Source organism: Phodopus roborovskii, unplaced genomic scaffold (assembly GCF_943737965.1).
Source record: "Phodopus roborovskii unplaced genomic scaffold, PHOROB, whole genome shotgun sequence".
Classification (NCBI taxonomy): Eukaryota; Metazoa; Chordata; class Mammalia; order Rodentia; family Cricetidae; genus Phodopus; species Phodopus roborovskii.
In genome coordinates, this window is record NW_026126416.1 from 2,528,168 (window position 1) to 2,550,882 (window position 22,715).

Below are 22,715 nucleotides of genomic sequence, written 5' to 3' on the forward strand. Positions count from 1 at the left end.
TGGCTCTGAACTCACTGTTCAGCTGAGGGTCTGTCTCTAGAATCTGTATTCTCAACTGATACATACTGTCCATATTCAGTGACAATGCACAGGGATCATAGCGGTCTGCTCAGAACATCACAAACACAGGAGGACTCAGTGACTGGCGTCTTACTGGTTGAAACCAGTATTGTATTAGTTTTTATTCACACTTTGAAATTGATTCTCTTAAGTTTAAGAGGAAGTAGCTAATACTGGCTCCATATTGTAAAGTCATGCCTCGAAATGCCGTCAGAGAGATGCTGTTTATTACCAGCCATGTTCTCTTTCCATCCTTGCAGTCAAGGATATGCACCGTGAAGGACATTAGAGCCGACTTTCACACACACAGTAGTTAGGTGGGAAGTCATTCCCCTTAGCTGGGCCTTCAATGAATCTACTGTCTTGATTTTTTTTTCTATGTCTATTCCAGAATTTTGCAAAATTTATTCAGATATATAGTATTAGATATATTTTAACAATTTAAGTAGGGCCTTTTCATTTTGCTTCTGACATACTAAGCGACAGACTTCTTGGTGGGAGACTCTCATGGCCCAGTATTTTACAGATATCTTAAACAATGGGCGCATGTTCTAATAACACTGTTTGGAACTTGATATTAGCTTGCCGTGTGAGGCTTTCAAGAATCTATCGTATTAAAGCAACCATCAATTACATTAGCAGCTTGTATAGTCTTTTCATTAGCCTATTATAAGTTTGAAGAACAATGGAACCTTTTCTATGCAACTGTCATGTCTAGAATAATGTGAATTTTTTAAATTTATTGTCAAAGCATGATCAGTGCATATAACAGGATTGCAATTTGAGAAAAACGTTATTAGGATTACGTGAATGATGTAAGAGAATTTTAAGAAGTCTTCAATCTTCTGGAAGCTAGCAATTATTAAATAATGAATTTGAGCAAAGTCCTTATAAAGAGAGTTTCCTAAAGAATAAAAAAAATCTATGAAGACAGGATATAGTTTGATTTGTCCAACCTTACTGGTATTATTAAGGAATAATTGAATTTCCTCAAAGGATCAGAGAAGCGTGGTGTAATTCACCACGGAGTAGCCACTTACTCTTTAAAATTCTACATTTGCAGGAATATTTAGAACTCTGATGTTGATGCTGCAGGTTAGATGCCCACAGGACAGGACAGTGTGTTTCACAGTGCTTATCAACAATGGAATCGGGAAAGGGGTTCTTTGCTTCTTTGTAAGTAAGTAATTCTTTCATTAGCTTCCAGAAGTAACTTTGTTTCACTTCATGGAAGCCTCCCCTTTGTTTCTCACATCCTTGCAGAATTCATTTTAATTTCTTTTCATTCCCTCATCTTAAGGAGAACAGATTTTTTTTTCCTTAAGAATTCCTTGCTTTCCTCACCTTTCCCGATTTCCCATGACTACTGTTTGCGTTCTTACAGTATCAAAGTTTGACACATTGAGTGGGCATGGACAGCAAGGATGTCTTGCTCTCTTTCCTGTTTCTCTGCTGATTCCTTAGGAAGTCTCAGAGGAAGCCAGTTAACCTTCTTTTAATGAAGATGCTTTCCCTTTCTGTGCCGTTACTCCTTCACAGCACGTTTGGCAATCCCTCTCTGTGCTCATGTTACACTTTGCGGTTTTGTTCTGTGTCACGTATTAAACTGCAAACTGATTGTTTCTGTGTTGGTGTACTTCTGTTTAACTGTGAGGCTGTAGAAGTCACCAGTGTTTTGTTCATGGCCATGGGAAATGAGGCTGTGCTAGCTTATCCTTAGCTGCAAGATGGGTGAGTTGCTAGATAACAAAACTTCATCTAATCACTTCTTGGATTACTGATGTACAGGTTAAATAGTTGCTCGTGCCAAAAATCTACACATCTAAGTTGGTTCTACAGTTTGAAAGGTAATGAAAAAAGACTTCCAATAGCTAAAGTTATGAGATTTATATTTTCTTTATGAAGATAATAAAGATGAGATAGAAAACCATGGGATTAAGAGTGAATAGCTTTTTTTTTTTTTTGGTTGGGTTTGTGTGTGTTTGTGTGTGTGTGTGTGTGTGTGTGTGTGTGAGAGAGAGAGAGAGAGAGAGAGAGAGAGAGAGAGAGAGAGAGAGATCTAATGCAATGGTCCTGAGGCAGGACCATGCATGCCTATAGACCTTGAGAGATTGTTAAGTGGTTCTGTACAACTAGAGTACACAGACGGAAACACAGGAGAGTAGTATAGGTACCAGTGACGTTACTAATAGTATCTTCCAGTTTTACAATAAACCTACAAGGCAGCCATCATTAAACCCACTAATATACTGAAGGTGAGATACATTAAAAGGTGGACTAAAAACACAGCTGTAGGGTGACACATGGGAGATTTCCAAAACTGTGGTCAGTCTGGATCTAAGCAGCATATTAGCTCCTAAAATGTGAAAGATAAATGGTCAGGACTTGTGCGCACTGGCATTGTTGCAGGAAATCAGCCAGGGTGGAGATAATTACAAATACTGTATTTCCTGGATTTGGGAGAATTTGTTTGAAGAAAAATGTAGCCCCAGATAACCAAGTATCCATCTCGCCTTTATGCTACTCTGAATTTTAAAATGTTCTCATTGTATACTGATGCCTCGCCCGTCTGGTCTGAGTGACATCTGCGAAGTTGGGAGGTGCCGGTGTGTTGCCTCCGCTGACTTTGTTATCCAAGTCTTTCTGGTGTTCTTCACGTGGTCATAGAAGTTTCCAGATGAATGGCTCTTTTCTCTGAATTCAAAATTCATTGGAACTTTTACGTAACTGTGTTCAGGCAAGATGGTGATGGCCAGGGTGCTAATGAGGCTGAGTTTACAGTTTGATCTCGGTCCAGTTCCGTTTGTCTTGCACAGAGGATAGCTCCAGACAAGCCATCGCCTCTTAACAAATTAAGCAAAAGCAGCTGAGGAAATGGCACCAGTAACTTTTTTCATGCAGATGATTTGTTAGTTTGACTTTACATAAGGCTACGTCCCTCTTATGGTACTGGACCCTAGCTCTATATTTTCTCCAAAAATAACCATGAAATAACTAAAAGATTAGTCTGTATAAACCAGTAATTATAGAAATGAAAAAAAAAACATTTTGGGGGGTGCTAACTCTGTTTTGTCCACTCTCTTCTGTCTTCTGGAGAAATAGTGCAACGAGGTGTTTGTTGTGCAATAAGGAGGACCTGTTTTGGGTCCCCAGTACCTTTATGAAAGTGGGGACATGGTGTCCTACCTGCCACCCTACAAATAAAGAGACAGAGACAACAGGATTCTCAGGGTTTGCATTCAGCTACTCTAGCCAACCAGCGAACTCTAGGGCGAGTGAGAGACTTCGTCTCAAACAGTAAGGTGGCGCGCTATTGACGCAAACACTCAACATTGTCCTCTATACTTTATGTGCACGCACACTTATGCACACATATGTACCACAGACACACAGCGTCATACAGAGAACAATATACTTATTTATGTTGTGGTCATGGGTGTTACCCTACAAATATTTTCAATGTGCATTTGCCAATTGACTCAGTTAGGTTTTATATTCCTTTCTGGTATGGTTCTCTCTCCCTCTCCTTCTCCATTCTTGTGTGTGTGTGTGTGTGCATGCATGCGTGCATGTGTGTGCGTGTGCATGTGCGCGTATGTGTATGTGTGCATGTGTGTGTGGGTGTGGGTGTGTATTAGAGAGAGGGGCATCTCAATTTGTGCAGACACAGTCAATGAATGGATGCAAAGTCCTGCTGTTTTTATTTCTTGGACATCAGATGTGAAAAACCCAGGCAGGCACTCACTCCAATCTTGTTTTTCCAAATGTCTGGCAATGGGAACACTTGCTTTTTCACTCCACGCTCTCATTGTAAACCCCTCTGGCTCCTCTTCATGAACATTACAAGGCAAGCGTCTAATTTCCCTGAAGAACATATTCTACTTAGCATAATGTCTTAACATTGACCCCCAAGGTTTCCCCTCTCATGACTAGATGATCCTACCCTCCTCTGTGTTTGCTGGCTTTCCTCTCTCCATCTGCAGTTATCCACCTATGAACTCATAGCTTGATTCTGTATCCTTACTGCCACAAATAATGCTGTAAGCATCTTCTCCAGATGTCAGAGAGCATGTCAAAACAAAATAACTACAATGAAAATATCCTCGATGAGCAGCTCGATATTATACCTTGAATTCAGCTGAACTTTATCCTTGGCTGTGCCCTCTGCTTTGGTTTCCTGAAGCTGGCAATTCCCAGCCCTCTCTCCTAGTGTTCAGGGTGGACAATGCACTGTTCAGTGGCAGCCACTCTTGGCTTTGCTTTATGTAATTCAGCCACAAAGGCGTTGCCAGAGAGTACTGGGGACTTTGTCAGTTTCATTTTACTGTTTTTCAGTTTGAAAAGTTAGACAGCAAGCATTGCTTTCCGAAACGAATAATTGTACCGTGTACATTGTGCATCTCTTTCTGCATCACAGAACTTTAAATATAGTCCTTGAAATATAGAGAGATATTTACAGGAATAGGAGACAGTTGGATATTTGTATATGTGGTATGTGTGTGTGTGTATGCCTGTGTGTATGAGTGTGTGTGTGTGTGTGCATGTGAATGTGAATGTGTGTGAGCGTGTGTGTGGTGTGTATGTGTGTGTGAGTGTGTGTGTGCATGTGAATATGTGTGAGTGTGTGGGTGGTGTGTGTGTTTGTATGTGTGTGTGGTGTGTGTATGTGAGTGTGTGTAGTGTGTATGGTTGTATGTGTGTGGTGTGTGTATGTGTGTGTGTGGTCTGTGTGTATGTGTGTATGTGTGTGTGTGGTGTGTGTTTGTATGTGTGTATGTGTGTGTGTGGTGTGTGTGTGGTGTGTGTATGTGTGTGTGGTCTGTGTGTTGTGTGTATGTGTGAGAATGTGTGAGTATGTGTGTGAGTGAGTGTGTGTGTGTTCTTACTACTGTGTGACTGAGTGTGCAGAGGCCAGATGAAAGCAAGTGTCTTGTTGTCCCTCTCCATCTTATTCCTATGACACAGGATCTCTAATGGACCCTGAAGCTAAACCAATGGCCAGCAAGCCCGAGCTGTCTTCCCAGAGCAAGTGTTTAGGTTAGAGGCATTTGAGCAGTGTTTGGCTTTTATTTTTTCTTTTTCTAAAGCTTGGGTCTGGGATCTGAACTCATATCTTCATGTATGTACAGCAAATACTTTGAGAAACTAAACAATTTCTTCAGCCTTGTCTTTGAACATTTTTTTTTTTTACTTTAAGAATAACGTAAAGTTTTTTTTTCCATAAGATTAATACTGATTTTCAAAGATAGTAAGGGGGTGATAGCAAACATCAAACAGTGGTTTCCTTCAGGCACAGTAATGGTTAATACCAGATAAAGGCTGTTAAAGGCCACAGGAAAACCTTGGAGAGTATTTTTTTTTCCATTGTGTGTCTAATATAGCTCTGTTCTCCCAATCTCCATCTCTCTCTTTCTGCCTCTACACAACACATCGTCATTACCATAACTCCAAAATTACCTATTCTTAAAATTGCCAGACATTCTATTTTACCATATAATTACACAGATCTTTTGAAACTTGACAACATACTCTGAATTCACGAGAGATAACGGCTATCAAAATACTAGCTTGAAGGTTCTTCCCTTTGCAAGTTACCAAAAAAAAAAAAAAAAAAAAATCAACTAGAATTTCCTTTGTCAAAAAACAAAACAAAACAAAAAAGCAGAAAACCATTGCTTGTTCGGTGTTCAGTGTTAATAATTAATTCCCAAGGATCATCCATTCTACGTGAGATGTTTGCTTTATAATACTTCAATAGAACAAATGTCATTTCTTATCAGTTCTCTAACTCCAGTTTTACAAAACCTAAGTTAAACTCTATGCATAGAATAATACATGCTTCAAACATTACTTCCCGTTCACCAATGAATGCAGCTCTTAACTTAGAGCTACACCTCAGTGCCTGCAGCATCTCAGACCTGTGTCCTGGATGCTGACACCAACAACCCTTCAGGCCATCTGTATATGATTCTTTCCAGCAATAGTATCTGGAATTTGGCTGAAGACCACCTCTGCACAATGTCAGAGCTTAGAACTACTACATGCATTTGGACATCAAGAGTTATAATGGAGAAGCCCATGCATTCATTTATTTGGCTTTCAGGTGTTGAGATACAGATGCTCTGCTGTGCATCAGGACCAGGGGATTCATGAGGGGTGCTTGCTGCCCATGTCAGTTAGCAGGGCCGGGAACTACAGGCACAATGACTGTCCAGGCTTGGGTTTCCCAGGCTCTAACAGGCAGGTACTGTGTGTTTCCCTTATCTATCTTCCGTTCAGTTCTGTGTCCCTTAAGCCTATGGTAGCTCATTCTGTAGAGGGCTTTGCTCTTTGCGATACACAGCTATTCCATACTCATTCTTTATTATCTCAACTCTAAAGTGCCTGGGAGGCATCCCTTTCTGTAGCTACTGTTTATGTATTCTTTGCTGAGTAGTATTTGCATGGATGCCTCTAGGGCGAGAAAACTTCCTTTACTTAAAAAGGTTATACAAGTAGGCTGCTAAGTAATCTGAGGAAAATTCGTAGCATGATTGCAACGTTGCTTTTGTTTAAGCCCTACAGATTAAATGGCTCAGTCAAACGTGATGAGCGAGAGCTCTCCTTTATTAACGAGCCATGTTGTGATACCAACTTGGGTAAGTGCTTTCCACACACTCACTAATTAAGTCCTTATACTAATCCCTAGAAAAGTGTGTGTGTGTGTGTTTTTCCAATTCACCTATTTCTTCAACATATTTCTTGAAACACAAAGCCACGGCTACTACCTGACATAAAAATGTATAACGACCGCAGAGAGAAGGAGAAACAGTCTTCCCTAGGAATGAGCCCCATGACTGGTTATTCAATGCCAAACAGTCAGTCCTAAAAATATATACATATGAGCAACACTAAATGGATTCAGCGGGATGTGTGTGTATGTAACCATTACAGAAAAAGAGTCCATGAATTTGAGGCGTGGGAGTCACATGAGAGGTGTTGGAATGATAATGTATTAGACAACATATATATATATATATGAAATTTAAAAATAAAATTTTTAAAAAGCAATGACCTCTTCAAGACAGATGATATTCATCTACGAATTTCGCTGACTGTATCCTTGATGTTATTTACCATAATCCTGTTTACTTGTACTGATTCTGTTGTGACCGTTGTAAGGCACACTCTTCTAATATCATAACTTTTGTTGTCTACTGAATAGCAGTTCCTGGTTACGCTGTTGTTAATTTCTTCTAACATTCAGGATTTCAGGGCTGGCCCTTAGAGTAGCTAGTCTTTGGGGTCCTTATCTCAATGCCTAGCCTGCTCTCTGCTGCCCTGGTCTGTGAAGTACAACTGCTTTTGCTCTTAATCTACTGTGCTCAGGAACATGGCTGCTCCTCTAGTCCCTTCCATTCTGCCTGGAGCATACGTGTTGTTCTGAGAAGCAGTTCTGGGGAACCTAATTGTACTGTGTATATTCTGCTTCTCACAAAAATCATAGCCCTGCCCTCCCCATGCTCAGGTCCATCAAAATGCTTCATGCTGTTCCCAATGTTTTTAAGTTGTTCCCAACAGCAGAGCAAGCCAGGTGTGGCAGGAGACGATTGATTGCATTTTGAATTAGCATACGTAAGAGGAGCTAATGATTAGGAAAAACAACAAACAAACAAACAAACAAAAAACCCACTTTTGTTAAGCGATACATTGTTGTAAAGAAAGGACTTGATTTGAGACTAGTTAAGAAGGGGGCTCCTGTGATCCAGGGTGGCAGCAAGTGTGGCCATTTAAGCTAGCACAGAAAAACGTTATCACTCAGGTGATACAATCAAAGTGAGCAAACTGGTTTTGTTTACACATAAAATTATGTGCAGTATAAACTAAAATGCATAAAACTAGTAAGTAAGCAAGATATTAGGTGAACAATTTAAAAGTTCAAGAGTCACAGTTTTTCTCTGAACAATGCAAATGAGCTCCACTGTTGTAGTGATAACTTAGAGTGAGCCTTTCATTTTCCGTTCTCATTAAATGTACTCATTCCCCCCCCCTTCTGTTTCCAACAATATGTAGAAACAAAACCATCTTGGAAAGAGGATGATGGCAAATGGATGAAAGACTAGCTTCTTGTCACCTAGTGGTTACTATAGCAATAATCATGATGGGGGATTTCCAGCTGCAAGTGGTTTCTATAACAACATGATAGGGTGCTTTTGAAAAGGACCAGAGGCAAATGGATTCTTCTGTGAGTCTTTTTAACCCTTTTTATACCATGACTTAGCATTCTCTTGGAAGACGAGGCTTACTTGATAAGACTTGAAACTATCTCTTTAATTTTCTGAGGACGAAACGATCAATGATTCTAAATAGTTCTGGCTTGAGCTGGTGGGATTTTAGGCTCCCTCATTCTGGATATCAATAGCACCCACACTTTATTTCTACGGAAGAAACCGAAATAAAACATAGGAGCTATCTTTGAGATGCGTACACAGCTATGGATCGGGAGCTAGTCTGTGGGAGTCAGTTTTCTCCCTCTGCTTGATGGCCCTCAACATTGAACTAAGGGTCAGGATTGGATGCAAACACTTCTACCCACAGAGCCATCTCGCCAGCCCAAAAAGACAAATATTTCATAGTATTCTCTAAACACATGGAAAACTTCAAATAGCATTTTAACCCTCACGGAGATTGTCCAAAGGTTGTTCATGTAATGAAGTAGGTCGTACTTGCACAGTGGCCCATGCCGCTGTACTCTGCGATGTGTGGAGAGCCATCTCAGCCCAAGGTCTCATATCTTGTTACACCACTCAAGATGCTGTAAATCGTGGATGGGTCCCTATTTGACATATGAAGCATTATGAAAGGAGATTTAGTACCTTCACTCAATGTATTAAATTTTAGCATGGGAAAACTGGACAGAACAGAATGAAAGCACCTGTCTCATTTATAAGCACCATCCTAGAGCCTCTAAGTGAGGCTCTAGGCCTCTAAAGCACAGGCACAGGTTGGTAGTGGACGGGATACAATGTTTAAGAGAAGTAATGACATAAGGCTTGTGTGTAACAGGTGATAACCTGTTAAAGAAGGCTTCTTTCAGCTCAGTAATGATGAGTCGGTTAGCATTGGAGGTGTCGATGAATAACGCAGGGCTTCACTTAAAAAATATCACTTTAGTATTATTAAAACTTCAGTTAACATACTCAATTTAGAGGTATTGAATTAATGAATTACTTGCTTGACTTTATCCTTCTTTTCCCACTTGCTTGAAAGAACATTTTAAGTACAGAGGCACACCCTCCAACCAGAGATGGTCATGGCCATGTTTAGGATCACGCATTCTGGGGTGTGACTCCTTATGTATTTCTTCCTTTTCTTCCTTCCTTCCTTCTTTCCTTCTTTCTTTCTTTTGAGATGTTCTTTTCCAGCTCTCAGAAGGATGCTTCACCCCCCCCCAAAGTCTCATGCTAACCAATGCAGCCTCAGAATTCATTACTCATGCATCCACCTTTCCCTTCTAGGGGAGAGTTTGCCAAATGGGGTCCCTGTGAGATCAAGACCTGTTTTGCATGTGTGCTGGGAGGTTGTGCAGAAGAGCTGAGGCATATCTGTGCGCACCAGGGGCCCTGCTCAGAACTGCATGTGCCAGAACTTGCCAGGCAGGGAGCCACTCAAACGCGTCCAAATCATATCCAGACCAGAGGCACAGGGTGTCACCACAGCTGTTGTGCTCATTGCCATGGAGATTTTAACTGAATGAAGAAAACGGAATCTATTCACGGTGGCTCCCAAGTTAGCTGGTAGCCACAGTAACCTGGGTCTCCCCCAGATTCCATCCACAACAGAGAGACCTGACAGAAGCAAATCAGTCTCTTTCTGTTCAAGGGTAGTGAGCCATAGAGTGAGCAAAACCCATTTCCCCAGGGAAACCAATTAACCAGAAGAGCAAACAATGGCCATGTATTCTCTGACCTAATCAGGACTCACAGGACTATTCAAAGTGTATAATCAAAGACTGGGGGGAAAACACAGTGGCCAAAGCACTTTTGGCCCAAACAGCCAGCCAAGGACTGGAGTTCGGATCCCCAGAACCTACGTAGAAATCCGGAGGGCCACCTTAGGCCTCCGTAAATACATATACACATGTGCACACATGCTCAGATGCATGTTCACACAAATGTGAACATGTACCACTCGTGTACCACACACACACACACACACACACACACACATACACACGGGAGAGCAAAATAAAGTGTGCAACCATAACTGAATACATAGATCATATACACATAAACTCTGAAGAAACTTAGTTCTTGAGCTTAAGGGGTTCATTTTTTTTTTTAAATAGCAAAGGAATGAAGAACCATTCAGGAAATACATGGTGACTGTTACAATGTGTCTTACCAACCGTAAGTCCTGTGGTTGCTGGGGCTGGAGATCCACAGACAGCAGTGATCTGGGAGATGGGAACACAGCAGGGCCTTGCCCAGCATTTCTGCGGATTACACTATTGAAAATACCTTCCAAAGGGCACTCACGGGACACACCTTGTTTGTAGTTATGACAATAATAATATAACATATTTTAAATTACAGAGAAAATTATCTTATGCAGTCAACATCCCACATTACCCTCCTAGGGCTTGACATCCTCTAAAAACATGTGAGAAAATCAAGGGCTGCACTGTCCAGGGCACCAGCCACCAGTCACATGTAGCTTTGAAAACAAGAGAACGTGCAACGTATCCGTTGGCTTTTAAGGAGAATACAAATGGTAGCATTTTATCTCAGTAATTTTCATAGCGATTTTATATGTAAATGATCATATTTTTGGTATCCTTGGTTAAACTAAATATTTTAAAATTAATTTTCACAATTTATATTTTTATGTTTATTATTTATTTGTGTGGTGTGTGTGTGTGCACATGCCATGGCTTTTGCCATGGCTTTTGGGCTTTTGGGAGTTGGCTCTGTCATTCCACTGCGCAAGAACTCAGAACTCAGGTTGCCAGGCTTGGCAGCAAGTGCCTTCATCCACTGAGCCCTTTCCACGGCTCTGCGTTTTGCTTTTAATGGCGTTAGTAGAACACTCACTGCGCATGTGGCTCCCACTGGGCTGCTGCGAGGCTGAGCTGGTACAAACACATGCTATTTCCGTGTAATCCTGGGCCAACAGGAGCATCTGGGAGTTTCCTAGGACAGCAAATGTCAGACTTCAACCCAAACATGCGGAAGCTGCAGCCAAACGACGTTTGGAATGCCTGGGAAGAACGGGTTGAAGTAACCTTTTCACTGTTTCTTTCCCTGATTCTTGATTCTTGACTTGACTCCCCCACTCCCCGGATAAATGTCTTGAAATCCCTTGACATTCATTCTCTTCTGCTACATATGAGATGCACAAAACCAGTGAAGTTATTTGACATTCCTGAAACTTCCACACACATAAGGTGGCTATAACATTTCTATATCCCCTAATCTTTCCACAGAAAGTAAATTAAATTCTAGGGTTATGCATTAATCCCCAGGGAGCAAAAATTTAGAGACATTTTATGTCAATGACAACATTACCTTTTTTTTTTTTTTTTTTTTTTTTGTGATGGTGACTTCATTTTTCGAGATTTTTACGTATGTGTAGAGTGTGTTTTGATCGACTCCACTTTTGTTTCCTCCCCCTAATTCATATCCTCATTACTACTTTTCTCTCCTAATATCATGCTCTCTCTCTCCCTCTCTCTCTCTCTCTCTCTCTCTCTCTCTCTCTCTCTCTCTCTCTCTCTCTCTCTCTCTCTCAAGCCGGCTCTGATCACGAAGTGCTGCCTGGGTACAGAACCGTCTACTACAGCATAGGTAGCCTTTCTGCGGCCGTAAAATTTGCTCTCCCTTCCCCATATCCAACAGCTAGCAATAGCTTTTCAGCTAAACTTCTTGACGCCATGCTGGGAGTTGGGCTGGCTTGATCCCGTGCTGGTCTTGCTTACATGGTTATAGCTGCTATGACTTGGTGAGTGGGATGGTCCTGTCGTGCCCAGGAGGTAGCGTTTTGTTGTAGATGTTCACTCCTTCTTGTCTGTAAGTCTTCCCACTCCCATGATCCCCGAGCCTTGCGTGTGCATGTGTGTGTGCATGTGCGTGCTTGTATGTGTGTGTGTGTAGAGGCATGATACAGATGCTTGACTTAGAGATGAGCACTCCAGTGTCTTACTCCCTGCACAACAACCAGCCATGAGTCTCAGTATTCATCAGCGTCCACTACAAGAAGAAGCTTTACTGATGAGGGTTGAGAGATGCACTAGTCTGTGCGTATAAAGATAATACGCACAGGTGTGTTAAATACTGTAGTCATTCAACAGAAGAATAATAGTATTGGACTATCCCCTGATGTCTATTACATAGTCAGTTACAAGCTTTCCGCCCAATTATAGCACTATATTGTAGGTGTCTTTAATACAAACAAACAAAACAAAAACTTCTCTCTTCTCTATAGTATCTGTGTCAACTGCTGAAGCATACTGCAGCAGTGGGCATATCTTACCAGGTCAGTCACTATTGTAGCTCACAATGCTCACATTTTTCTTGTTAAACACTATAGGCTCCTGCAATGTAAACAGAACCCTCTGGCTTTAATGAATGCTAGCCGGCAGAGGTGAAACTTTCAGGTTGATACCAGCTTGATTTCTCCGTATTCTATGTCTTAAAAATATGCTGTCTTCAGCGACAGGGTAGGGTAACCAAGAGAACACAATAGTTTATAGTGTCAGTGTGGTCTATGGGGGCCCGTTGGGAACAAACTAAAGCAAGGTAACCTGTTCCTGGCACTGGGGTTTTGGTTTGATAGCCTATGGTATCTGGGAAAGGCACAGTTCCTACTACAGTGTCGCTGTGTCAAAACTCCTTCTATATTTGTGTATTTCTTTTTGAACTTTCTGTTGATCGTCTAAACTATTCTGGTGTTTAAAAGGATCTCTTAGACTTCGAAAGGCTGATTTCAGTGTATTATACCTAGTGTCTTCTTCAGTCTTAATTATGCACAGCTCATTTACTTAGCACATAGGTGAGACTGTAAGAGTAAATTCAGATTCAAAAACTGCGCATCTCTTTTTAGAACCAAGACAGTGTCGCTAAGCTTTTCTGAGTATTGCTTTGCAACAGAGGATGATTTGTAGCGGTGTCTGCAGACCACATCTTAAAACACAGTTTTATATGCTGAGGAAAGTGTGTTCTTTTTTATTTGTGGAATTTTTAGTTATTCGGCGAGAATCTCCATTTTGGTTTAATAGAAGCAATGGCTATAATGAAGAGCAAGTCTATTCTATCAAGTAAAATTCAATTATTATCAAAGTATACACTGGTTATAATCATTTCAGGGCTCAAGGATCACGGCAAATGGCAAAAAAACCCATGATGAATCCCCTTTAAAATGTTCAGTGACTGACATTTACTAAGAGGTGATCTTCACAATTTGCATCATTAAGTCATTCTCTGAGGCTGATAGGAGGTGTCATGTGCATGGTTACAGCCTGAGTTAAGGAGCATGTAATTGCACTGCCCAAACCATAATGGCCAAGACCCGGGCCAACCCTATTCTCAGGTGTGTAGGCTATATAGTGATGAGCTTAGATGTGTTTGTGGCATAGGGAAGCTTTGGATCTGAGGGGACTTAATTCTTCCCATCTATGGTGGTGGTAACAGTCAGAAAGTATCTCCAAATAAATCTACCAAAATGCTTGTCTTACTCAAGATATTAAAAATATATTCGTAGGAAAGTTTCTCAAAAAGCCACGGGCCCTGTAAAGAAAATAGAACTCAGCCTGGGAAGTAGCAGTGACATCAGAGCAGTGGCCACAGTCTCCTCAGCTGGGACAAGGGAGTTACAGGTCAGGGTTTGCCTGAGAGTTAACTGTAGTAAACTAGAGTATACGCCCAGAATATGCCATTTGATTTTCATGGAGTATGGATGGCAAATAAGCCTGTAATTCATAGAGCTCTAAAGACACAATGTGATCTTTTCGAGACTGTAAACTCGGTTTCCTTGAATTTATTCACTGGAGAGGGTTTTATCAAGCACCAATTATGTAAATTGAACCCCCCTAGTTGACAGAGGGCTCCTAAGGTGTTTGGGCTTGGGACCTACCGTGGAAAGCTAATGGTATTGAGTAAAAACCATTTAATACCTGACTTTTGTTTTTCAAGGAACTTTATATATGTCATTAATTATGTTCCTGATGATAAAAACAGCAAAAAATGCCAATAACTGGCACTGCTCATTTGTGCCAAGCACTGTTAGGTATTTGATAATTATTCTAATCATTACAATGATTCTACAGGAGAGTACCGTTTTTATGAAAATGAAACCCCAAGGCACATTTGTATTTTCATAGAGATAAGTAGCAGGGTCAAAATGTAAACGTAGGATCCAAAACCTGTGTGCTCACCTGCTGTTCATGTAACTACGAGTTTATCCCTACTAAAAGTAAGGAAACTGAGGCACGGTGATGATCGTTTTACTAGAGTCACAGAGATGGAAGCTAGTTGGGCCAAAATTTGAATCTATCCAGCCAGCTACGTGTTTGTACTCTTTCCATTGCATTACACTGGCCTTGATTTGGTATCTGAGACCACATGCACAGAAATAACTGCATCCATGACAGTGAATGCCTAGCTTTGGTGGTGCAGCAGAAATGCGGGAGAAGGGATTGTCTTAGTCGAACTGCTCCATGTGGATTATGTCATACTGTGGATCAAAGTGAGTGATTTAACTGATGATTTGTTCTGCTTGGCTTTACTGGGAGAGGTCAAAGTAAGAATCTCATACAAGGCTTAAAATGAGACTTCAGCTATTTTTTGCTTCCTCATTCATTATTCAACAGTTTTCTGTTCACTACCAATACCACGTGCAAGGCATTTTGACGATGTCCTGAATAAAGATATACTTCTGTCTCTACCAACCCTTACACACCCCAGGCTTAGAATAGAATTTCATGCTCTGCAGAACGCCAGGCTAAAGAGAATTCAGCAGATGCCCTCATTTTCATAAATAAAAATTCTTAGACTTGTTGATTTGGGCTTGACTCTGCCAACACACATCTCTTAGTTCGTTTTAACAGCATCTCATTAGTAAATATTTAGTCTTCTTTACGAAAACACCAGAAACCATTGATTGAGCGCTGTTGGGTTAATACTACTTTGGAACCATAAATCCTGTATTTATTTCCGCATTTGGTTTGATTAAATGTGAAATAAAATTAAAGCAGAAAGCACTCCCCTTTCATATTTTTCAAAAGTTACTCCACACCAAAGCTAACACACCCCTTAGGAGCTCTCTAAGCCCTTGGCCATGTCCCACTAGTCTGAGAAAAACAAAAATAAATAAACAAGTCTAGGAAAATCTTATGCTGCCAAGCAATGAGAACCCAAATAAGTGTGCATATACTGTTGGAAAAGTGGTGGGGACTTTAGTTAGGCTAAATATGGACACATTAAAATTGCTATTCTTTGACCCAAATACAATTCATAATCATCCCATCCTTTCCCCCTTCCCATCTTTCTGATGACAGAGATTGAATTTGATGCTTAAGTTCAGTATCAATAAAAAGTAATGGCAGCCATGATTAGGGAGTCTTAAATCCTAATGAAAGCCCAAGAAAGTGATAGCAAGAAAATACTTACATGAAAATGTTTCTTTTTCTAAAGGAGTATTAATCACTATTTCTTTACATATGGGTTGTATGTAGCGATTATAGTTGGTGTCCACATACATGTGCATGCTTGGTATAAAGACACACATCATCAAAGAACCACGGCGGGCTTAAGTCACACTCAGGAAATAACTGTAGAGTGTGCGTTGGGATAATTAGGTGCTGAGGACGACACAACCCATCCTGTTCTCTGTAGGGTTGGTTAGATCACCACCACAACCTCATATATGGTGTTTATCTGGTGCTTAGTATGTTTGCCAAGGATTAGAATCTAATGACTTAATCTCAATAAAAACCTCTAAGAGACAAATTGTCCTGCTCAGGCTTCGCAGAAGAGGAGACAGAAACTGCACAGGCAGAGACAGACTGGGTTCTGCTCCACAGTCCCTTGGCTTCACCCCATCTCTGTTGGTTAATAGAAAAGTTAATGAAGAGGTGATATTAAACAGTAACATGATGATTTTTCAGATAATTACATGTTTTTTTTAAATCATTCAATTATCTGCTTCTTTTGTAAGTAGATAGAAGGAAGACTAGGACAGAATAATGAATAAATGTCCACGGCAACCTCTGAAAATTCAAACTGCCCCCCGCACCGCCCCTGCAAAGATTCATTCCTGTTTCACCAGGTGAATAAATGTGGCCCACGTCACCATTAGCTAAATTGCCAAAGTGCCAGTTTTCTGTATAAATTTAATTACAGACTAACATACTGACACATGCATTGGGAGAAGGGTGAGCCTTTAATATCTTTAAAACTGGTAAAATTAATTCCTACTTTCCAACAAATGCAATTATTTCATTTTAAGGTGGAAATGGGAAATGCAAAAATAGGTGCTCATAAAAATTGTGAGAAATGTTTCCCCCTCGCCCTTCTGCCGTTGTTCTCAGCCCTTGGGGATCCTTAAGGGCATCTCCAAGGAAGAGGGGTAAGTCCTGTTGGACCAGTAGCAAGGGCCCCTTGGTGTCAAAATCGGACCAGGCCTACTGTTGATGTGTTCACTGGGACCACTCGGACATTTCCCTTGAAGAAATTCTGCTGCTCTTATAAGACAAAGAAGGAAGGAAGGAAGGGAGGGAGGGAGGGAGGGTAAAGTTTAAAGCTCTCTGATGAAGAATTTCTTACGAGCGCCAGTAGATGGCGAACATCATTGCAAAGACAGGATGCTATAGCCTCTGTCTCCTTCACTAACCATGCCTTGACATTTCCTACTCTCTGTTAGAAAGCTATCATGAGAGCCAAATTCCCCGCGCCCATTTTCCAGGGAACTAAATCCCAGTGATGAATTTAAATATTACTAATGAGTCTGATCCTACAGTGTAATAAATATTAACATTGTTTCATTTTCACTGATAGAATGTAGCATGCCAGGCACACATGGGTGACTTTTTTTTTTTTGACTAAGATTCCTGGAAAAGTTGGAGTGGCAACGATCCTTAGGTCATAGACACCCACTGTAAGTTTTTTTGCTTTGGTTCCGTTTCCTTAGCTGCCTATTTAACTATTTAATCAGTTTGCTCGTCCCAAGAAGGCATTAGGTTAGCCAGACAGAGTGACACAGGTCTGTTACCCCCAAGGGTTCAAGTCTGAGGGTTGCCTAGGTGAGATGGTGCCAAATAAAATGTAGCAAATTGAAGGTGTTCCCTAAATTAGAAAATAGAATTCTCTTTCTGAGGGGTAATTTTCTCCTTAGTCAGTACATGTATGTTGTACTGCCCACCTGTAAGGCCTGTTAGCATGTAAGGACACATTCACAAACCTACATGGCACCAGGAACAAGAGCAAAGCCTGAGGCTTGTAGCCTCACTAAAAGCACATCATAGTGTACCCAGAAACAGAACAATGGGGGGGGGCAGGGGGGGCTGTATTCAAATCCTCCACCTGCTTTGCAAATATTTTATCAAATGCATTTCAGTAGTCCTTCAGAATCCCCAGGGCTACGATGAAGGACGTATCTGCTTCTCAAGCCAAGTACTGGCATCCTAGCTGGGTGTGGTTGTGTACACCTTTAATCCCTGAATGTATACCAGCGGTAGAGGTGGGTGGGTCTCTGTGAGGTCATCCCGGTCTACATAATGAGTTCCTGAGAGACAGGGTCTCTCTACATAATCCTCAGAACAAAGGAAAGCAAAGCAATATAAAAAAAAAAATCATTGCATCCTTCTGTGGCAAAAATAGATTTGATTCTTCATCAGGTCTCTCTCTCTCACGCATGCGCGCGCGCACGCGCGCACACAAACACACACACACACACACCACTATACTAGAGTGCTCCCGAAATCAGTTAATTTTATATTTTTTTTTTGCAAAGTGTTATTCACATAAGTAGTCATTTTATCTTCTCCTCAGTCTGTGTATTGATTTCACTTACCGACCTACACTGATTTAATTTCCTCTGCTGTACAGCTTTTAGCATTCTTCCGAAATTAATAACAGTAAAAGTTGCTTAGGGTTTTACACTTGGTGTGTTTATTTGCATTTTCCTTCTCTGACACATCCCTCCTGAGGCTTCACTTTCCGCTCCGCTTAATGTTGATACTGATGGCACATCTGGGTTTCTTTTCTAGTGAAAATCTGCTTGTTTTTGTCCTGCTCGATTTCTGACAAGATTTCCTAGAATGAATGCCCTCTTTCTTGGTTTCATCCTCGTTTTCATTCATGGTCCCCCAGAATCTTCCTGAAAATCAAGTAGAAGAGTAAATTTTGAATCTTGATATTTTTCCCGTTTTCCTCTCTTCATATTAAATTAGTAGTATAGCTGGGCATATAATCCTGACTTATTAATGACTTCCTCTACTGTGTGTGTGTCATTTTTGCTCCCTTTTCACGTGTGCCTGCGTGTGTGCGTGTGTGTGCACATATGTGCATGTGCGAGTTTGCATCGTGTTCTTACGTGTGTGCACGCGAGCCAGTGTGGATGTGGGCACACTTGTGTAGGTCAAAGATGACATCAGGTGTTATCCCTTAAGTGTCATCCACCCTCTTTTGAGACAAGGTCTCTCATTGGCCTGCTACTTATTGATTAGGCTAGGTTGACTGTTCAGTGAGTCACAAGGATCCACCTCCCCATTGCTGGAATTATAAGTGCTTGCTATCAAATCTTGAGTTTTAAACATGGGTTCTGGGGATTAAGCTTCGTTCTTCATTCTTGCAAGGCAAGCATTTTGCTGACTGAGGCATCTCAGTTTCTTATCAACAAGTATATATATATATATATACATATATATATATATATATAAACTTCTGGATAAATGAAGAATTAAATCTCAACATTAGAACATATCCAATGATGTGCTTCATTAAGGAGTAGATTTGAAAGAGCGTCCTTTAGTTTTTCCCTCAACCATTTGTAAATTTATATTTTATATAATTTATTTTATATCTTATTTTTATACTTTATATTCCATTTTAGATTCGTTTTGCAACAAAAACTACACGAGGTGCCTCTCAAACTCTTGCCAAAACAGTTCTGCGTGCAGGGGCTTTCCACAAGACAACTGTTGTCCAGACATAGACAATAATTTGGACAAAGAGTGTGAAGATGGCAAAGACCCTTGCTTCTCCAATCCCTGCCAAAGAAACGGCACATGTGTGACTGTTCCAGGAGGAAGGAGCTTCCTGTGCCAATGTCCCCCGGGCTACAGTGGGCTGACCTGTGAAACAGCCACCAATTCCTGTGGAGGGAACTCCTGCCAAAATGGAGGCACCTGCCGTAGAGACCTGGAGCACTCCATTTGTGTCTGCCCTGCCGGATATGCTGGAAGGTTCTGCGAGGTAGATCACAACGAGTGTGCCTCCAGCCCTTGCCACAATGGGGCTGTGTGCCAGGATGGAGTCAATGGCTACTCCTGCTTCTGTGTGCCTGGATACCAAGGCAGGCATTGCGACGTGGAAGTGGATGAATGTGTCTCTGACCCCTGCCTGAATGAGGCTCTGTGCCTCAATGAGATAGGGAGATACACTTGTGTCTGCCCTCGAGGGTATTCTGGTGAGTGCAAGCAATTTCATCCACACCCTGAGTGCATGATTGGCTTACTCTTCCTAACATATATTAGCAGACAGATGGCAGCAGCCATTTCTTACTCCATCTTACTCTCAGAAACACAGAATGATGGAAAACCACGTTGACTGCTTATAAACTCTCAATGACTCCTTTCTGCATCTCAAAAAAAAAAAAATGAACACAATTTTTAACCATTTCATACATGTCTGTAATTACCCTCTCCCACCACCCTATCTCTCATCCATCCTTATCATTTCTCCCTTCCCCATCCCAGGTCCCTGCCTGGATACATGACTTTCTGTTTTGTTTGGGTTTGTGACTGATTGCAGATAAACTGGACCATCTCTGGGCACATTGGAATGCAATTATCCATTGGCACCTGGTGGGGTCGCTAGTGGGTGCACAAATGAAAACAATGCCTGTTGCAAGTATTTTCCCTCCAGCCTGGTCCCACAACAGCCCCAAATAACAGAGCTAGCCAACAAGAAGCCCTAGCCATTGGCCATTTTGGGGCTGATGCAGCTATGGGACCAGGCTGGTGGAAAACTGCTCCTAACATAATCCTCTCTGCAATTAATTCATTTACACTGTTTGTTACCTGATGTCTGTTCTGAGCTCAAAGCAACCAATGTTCTTTGCCTGGTAAAACAGTGGAATATAGTAAGTCCACTGATAAAATGATGTTATTCCCACAAGGCTATATTTTTCTCTTGTTTTCTAAGCAAGCAGGCAATTTTTTTTATAACTTTTATGAACCACATTTAAAACGTAATTATAAAGTAGAATTTATATGAAATACACATAAGGCCACAAGAATCAAGACTGTGCATAGTCAGCTAGGTTTGCTCAGCTCCAAGGATACATCTAAGGCTCCATGGTTCATCAATCACCTACAGAAGTAGTGTAGGCTGTGATCCCGTAGCCTATCTTGGCTCTCATCCCTGAATACTAATTACCCAGAGGTGTGGAACCGAAATGTTCAGACCCTACCATCAGAGGGTCAAATGTAATTGATACTTCTAAGAATATCTAGGGATGGGAGCCAGAAATTAAGTTCGTTCATATGCACTTAGTTTAGAGACTTGTTGTTGGGTTACTTCATAGCCATCTCATCGATACTAGTGTTTGCAGCGGTCTAGAAATTCCAGAGAAGACAGGTAAAATAAATAAATAAATAAATAAATAAATAAATAAATAAATAAATAAATCACAGGGATACCCAAAGTTGATAAGGGAAAAAACAAGAGTGTGACCGATCGGCACGGATGCTCTTCAAGTCCCCCGACTCTACCTCGATCTGCTAATGAATCTTGGGACCCGCTCCAGCGACCCAGCTGCTGTGTGCCACATGTGAACTGGGTTTACAGAGCAGGGGAGAAAAAGCCTGTGTCCTTGTGAGCAGCAAAGCAAGAAAAGGAAATGAATTTTAAAAGACAGAGAGGTAGGGCGGGGGTGGGTGGTTGGTGGTGGGTGGGTGGTACAGCATGTGCAGAGGGCTCGAACCGCGTGAATCCTCGATGCCCTCTACTGCACTCCATGAGCTGTGATTCATTGGCTGCGAAAATGAGCAGAGCCAGGGCCAAACTGCAGCTTTAGGTGAGAGTCTGTTTGCATAAGCAGCATCTACAGTTGATGCTCAAAGTAAGTCCAAAGTTTTCCTTTGCAAAAGGGACTTTGGCTTGGAGAATCTGGTTTTAGTTGGAGTTTAGGTAACTTATGTATCCTTATGTAATTGAGGTCCTCCTTAAAATGGGCCAGATAAATTAATGGTGTATACTTTTCCCGCTAAGATGCTCACAATATTAGAAAACTGAATGGTATCAGGGCAGGGAAAGGCCAGTTAGATAGTAAAACATTTGAGTAATAAAAATCGAGTAAAAAAATGCATTGAAATTTCCAGCGAAAGAAGTCTATAGGAAAATATTCCATCCCTTCATTACAAAATAAAACATTTGAAGGGCTGAGGCTCAGCAGGCAAAGCATGCCAGAAAAAGCATGAAGACCTGAGTTTGGATTCAGGACACGCAGGTAAAGCCTGTGCAGTTCATAGTTCTTATTTGTAATCCCAACCTCCCTATAACTCATCGGCTAGCCAATTGGTGAGTTTCAGGTTCACTGAGAGACCCTTTCTCAAAACAACAAAACAAAACAAACAAAAACATGCAGAGAGGCATCAAGGAAGAAACTGTGTTGACTTCTGGTCTCTGTACAACTATACATATGTGTCCATACATACAAAACCCACCTACATATGCACAAAATAAATAATGAAAGGATGGATGAATGAATAAATTAAAAGTAGATCTTTAGTATGTGAATTATTTTAAAATAAGACTCACATAATTTTAGTATTCACATATAAGGTACGCATTAAACCTACTTTTAAGCATAGGATATATTTTTTATTTCATAAGCAAAAGTATATAAAAGTATTATATTTTCGAAACTACTCAGTTCATAGTTTAGAAGGCACAAAAATCCAAGTGTAAAATTTTGGGCGCTGGCCTGGGCATAAAAGGAAAAAGCCGCCATGACAGTGACTAGGAACAAGGAAGACTCACTCACCATTTTTCAAAGAAAGAATATTTCCCACCTGTTTTACGTAGGGAACCTTTGATGCCGCTAATAAAAACACGTGCTGAAATTTTCAGTGACACTTCCAACTTAATGAACTTACAGTGTGTACCAGTGGCTCTCAAACTGTAGCATGCAGCTAACCAACCTGAAGAACTTGTCATGGAAATACAATATTTGATTACATAGATCCAAGATGAGGCTAGAGAATACATACTTGTCACAAGTTCCCACACGATGCTAATGTTGTTTGGCACAGTGTCAACATGACAGGATCCGAGGTCACCCAGGAGACAAGCTTCCGGGTGTGCCAGTCATGGTGTATTTTGGTTAGGTTATCCTCTGATCATGCTTGTGGGAGAATATATTGGTTAAGGGAATTGAGGTGGGAAGATTCTCTACGA

The 22,715-nt window shown here is 41.1% G+C and overlaps 1 protein-coding gene across 1 annotated transcript in view; it reads left to right on the top strand.

Moving 5' to 3' along the window:
• Nucleotides 1-6,589: 6,589 nt before the first annotated feature.
• Crb1 (crumbs cell polarity complex component 1) overlaps nt 6,590-22,715 on the top strand; it is a 113,899-nt gene continuing 97,773 nt past the window's right edge. The window contains exons 1-3 of the mRNA XM_051183139.1: nt 6,590-6,698; nt 12,997-13,068; nt 19,147-19,722. Of these exons, the coding sequence (XP_051039096.1) occupies nt 6,590-6,698; nt 12,997-13,068; nt 19,147-19,722 (757 nt within the window). The remainder of the gene's footprint in view (nt 6,699-12,996; nt 13,069-19,146; nt 19,723-22,715) is intronic.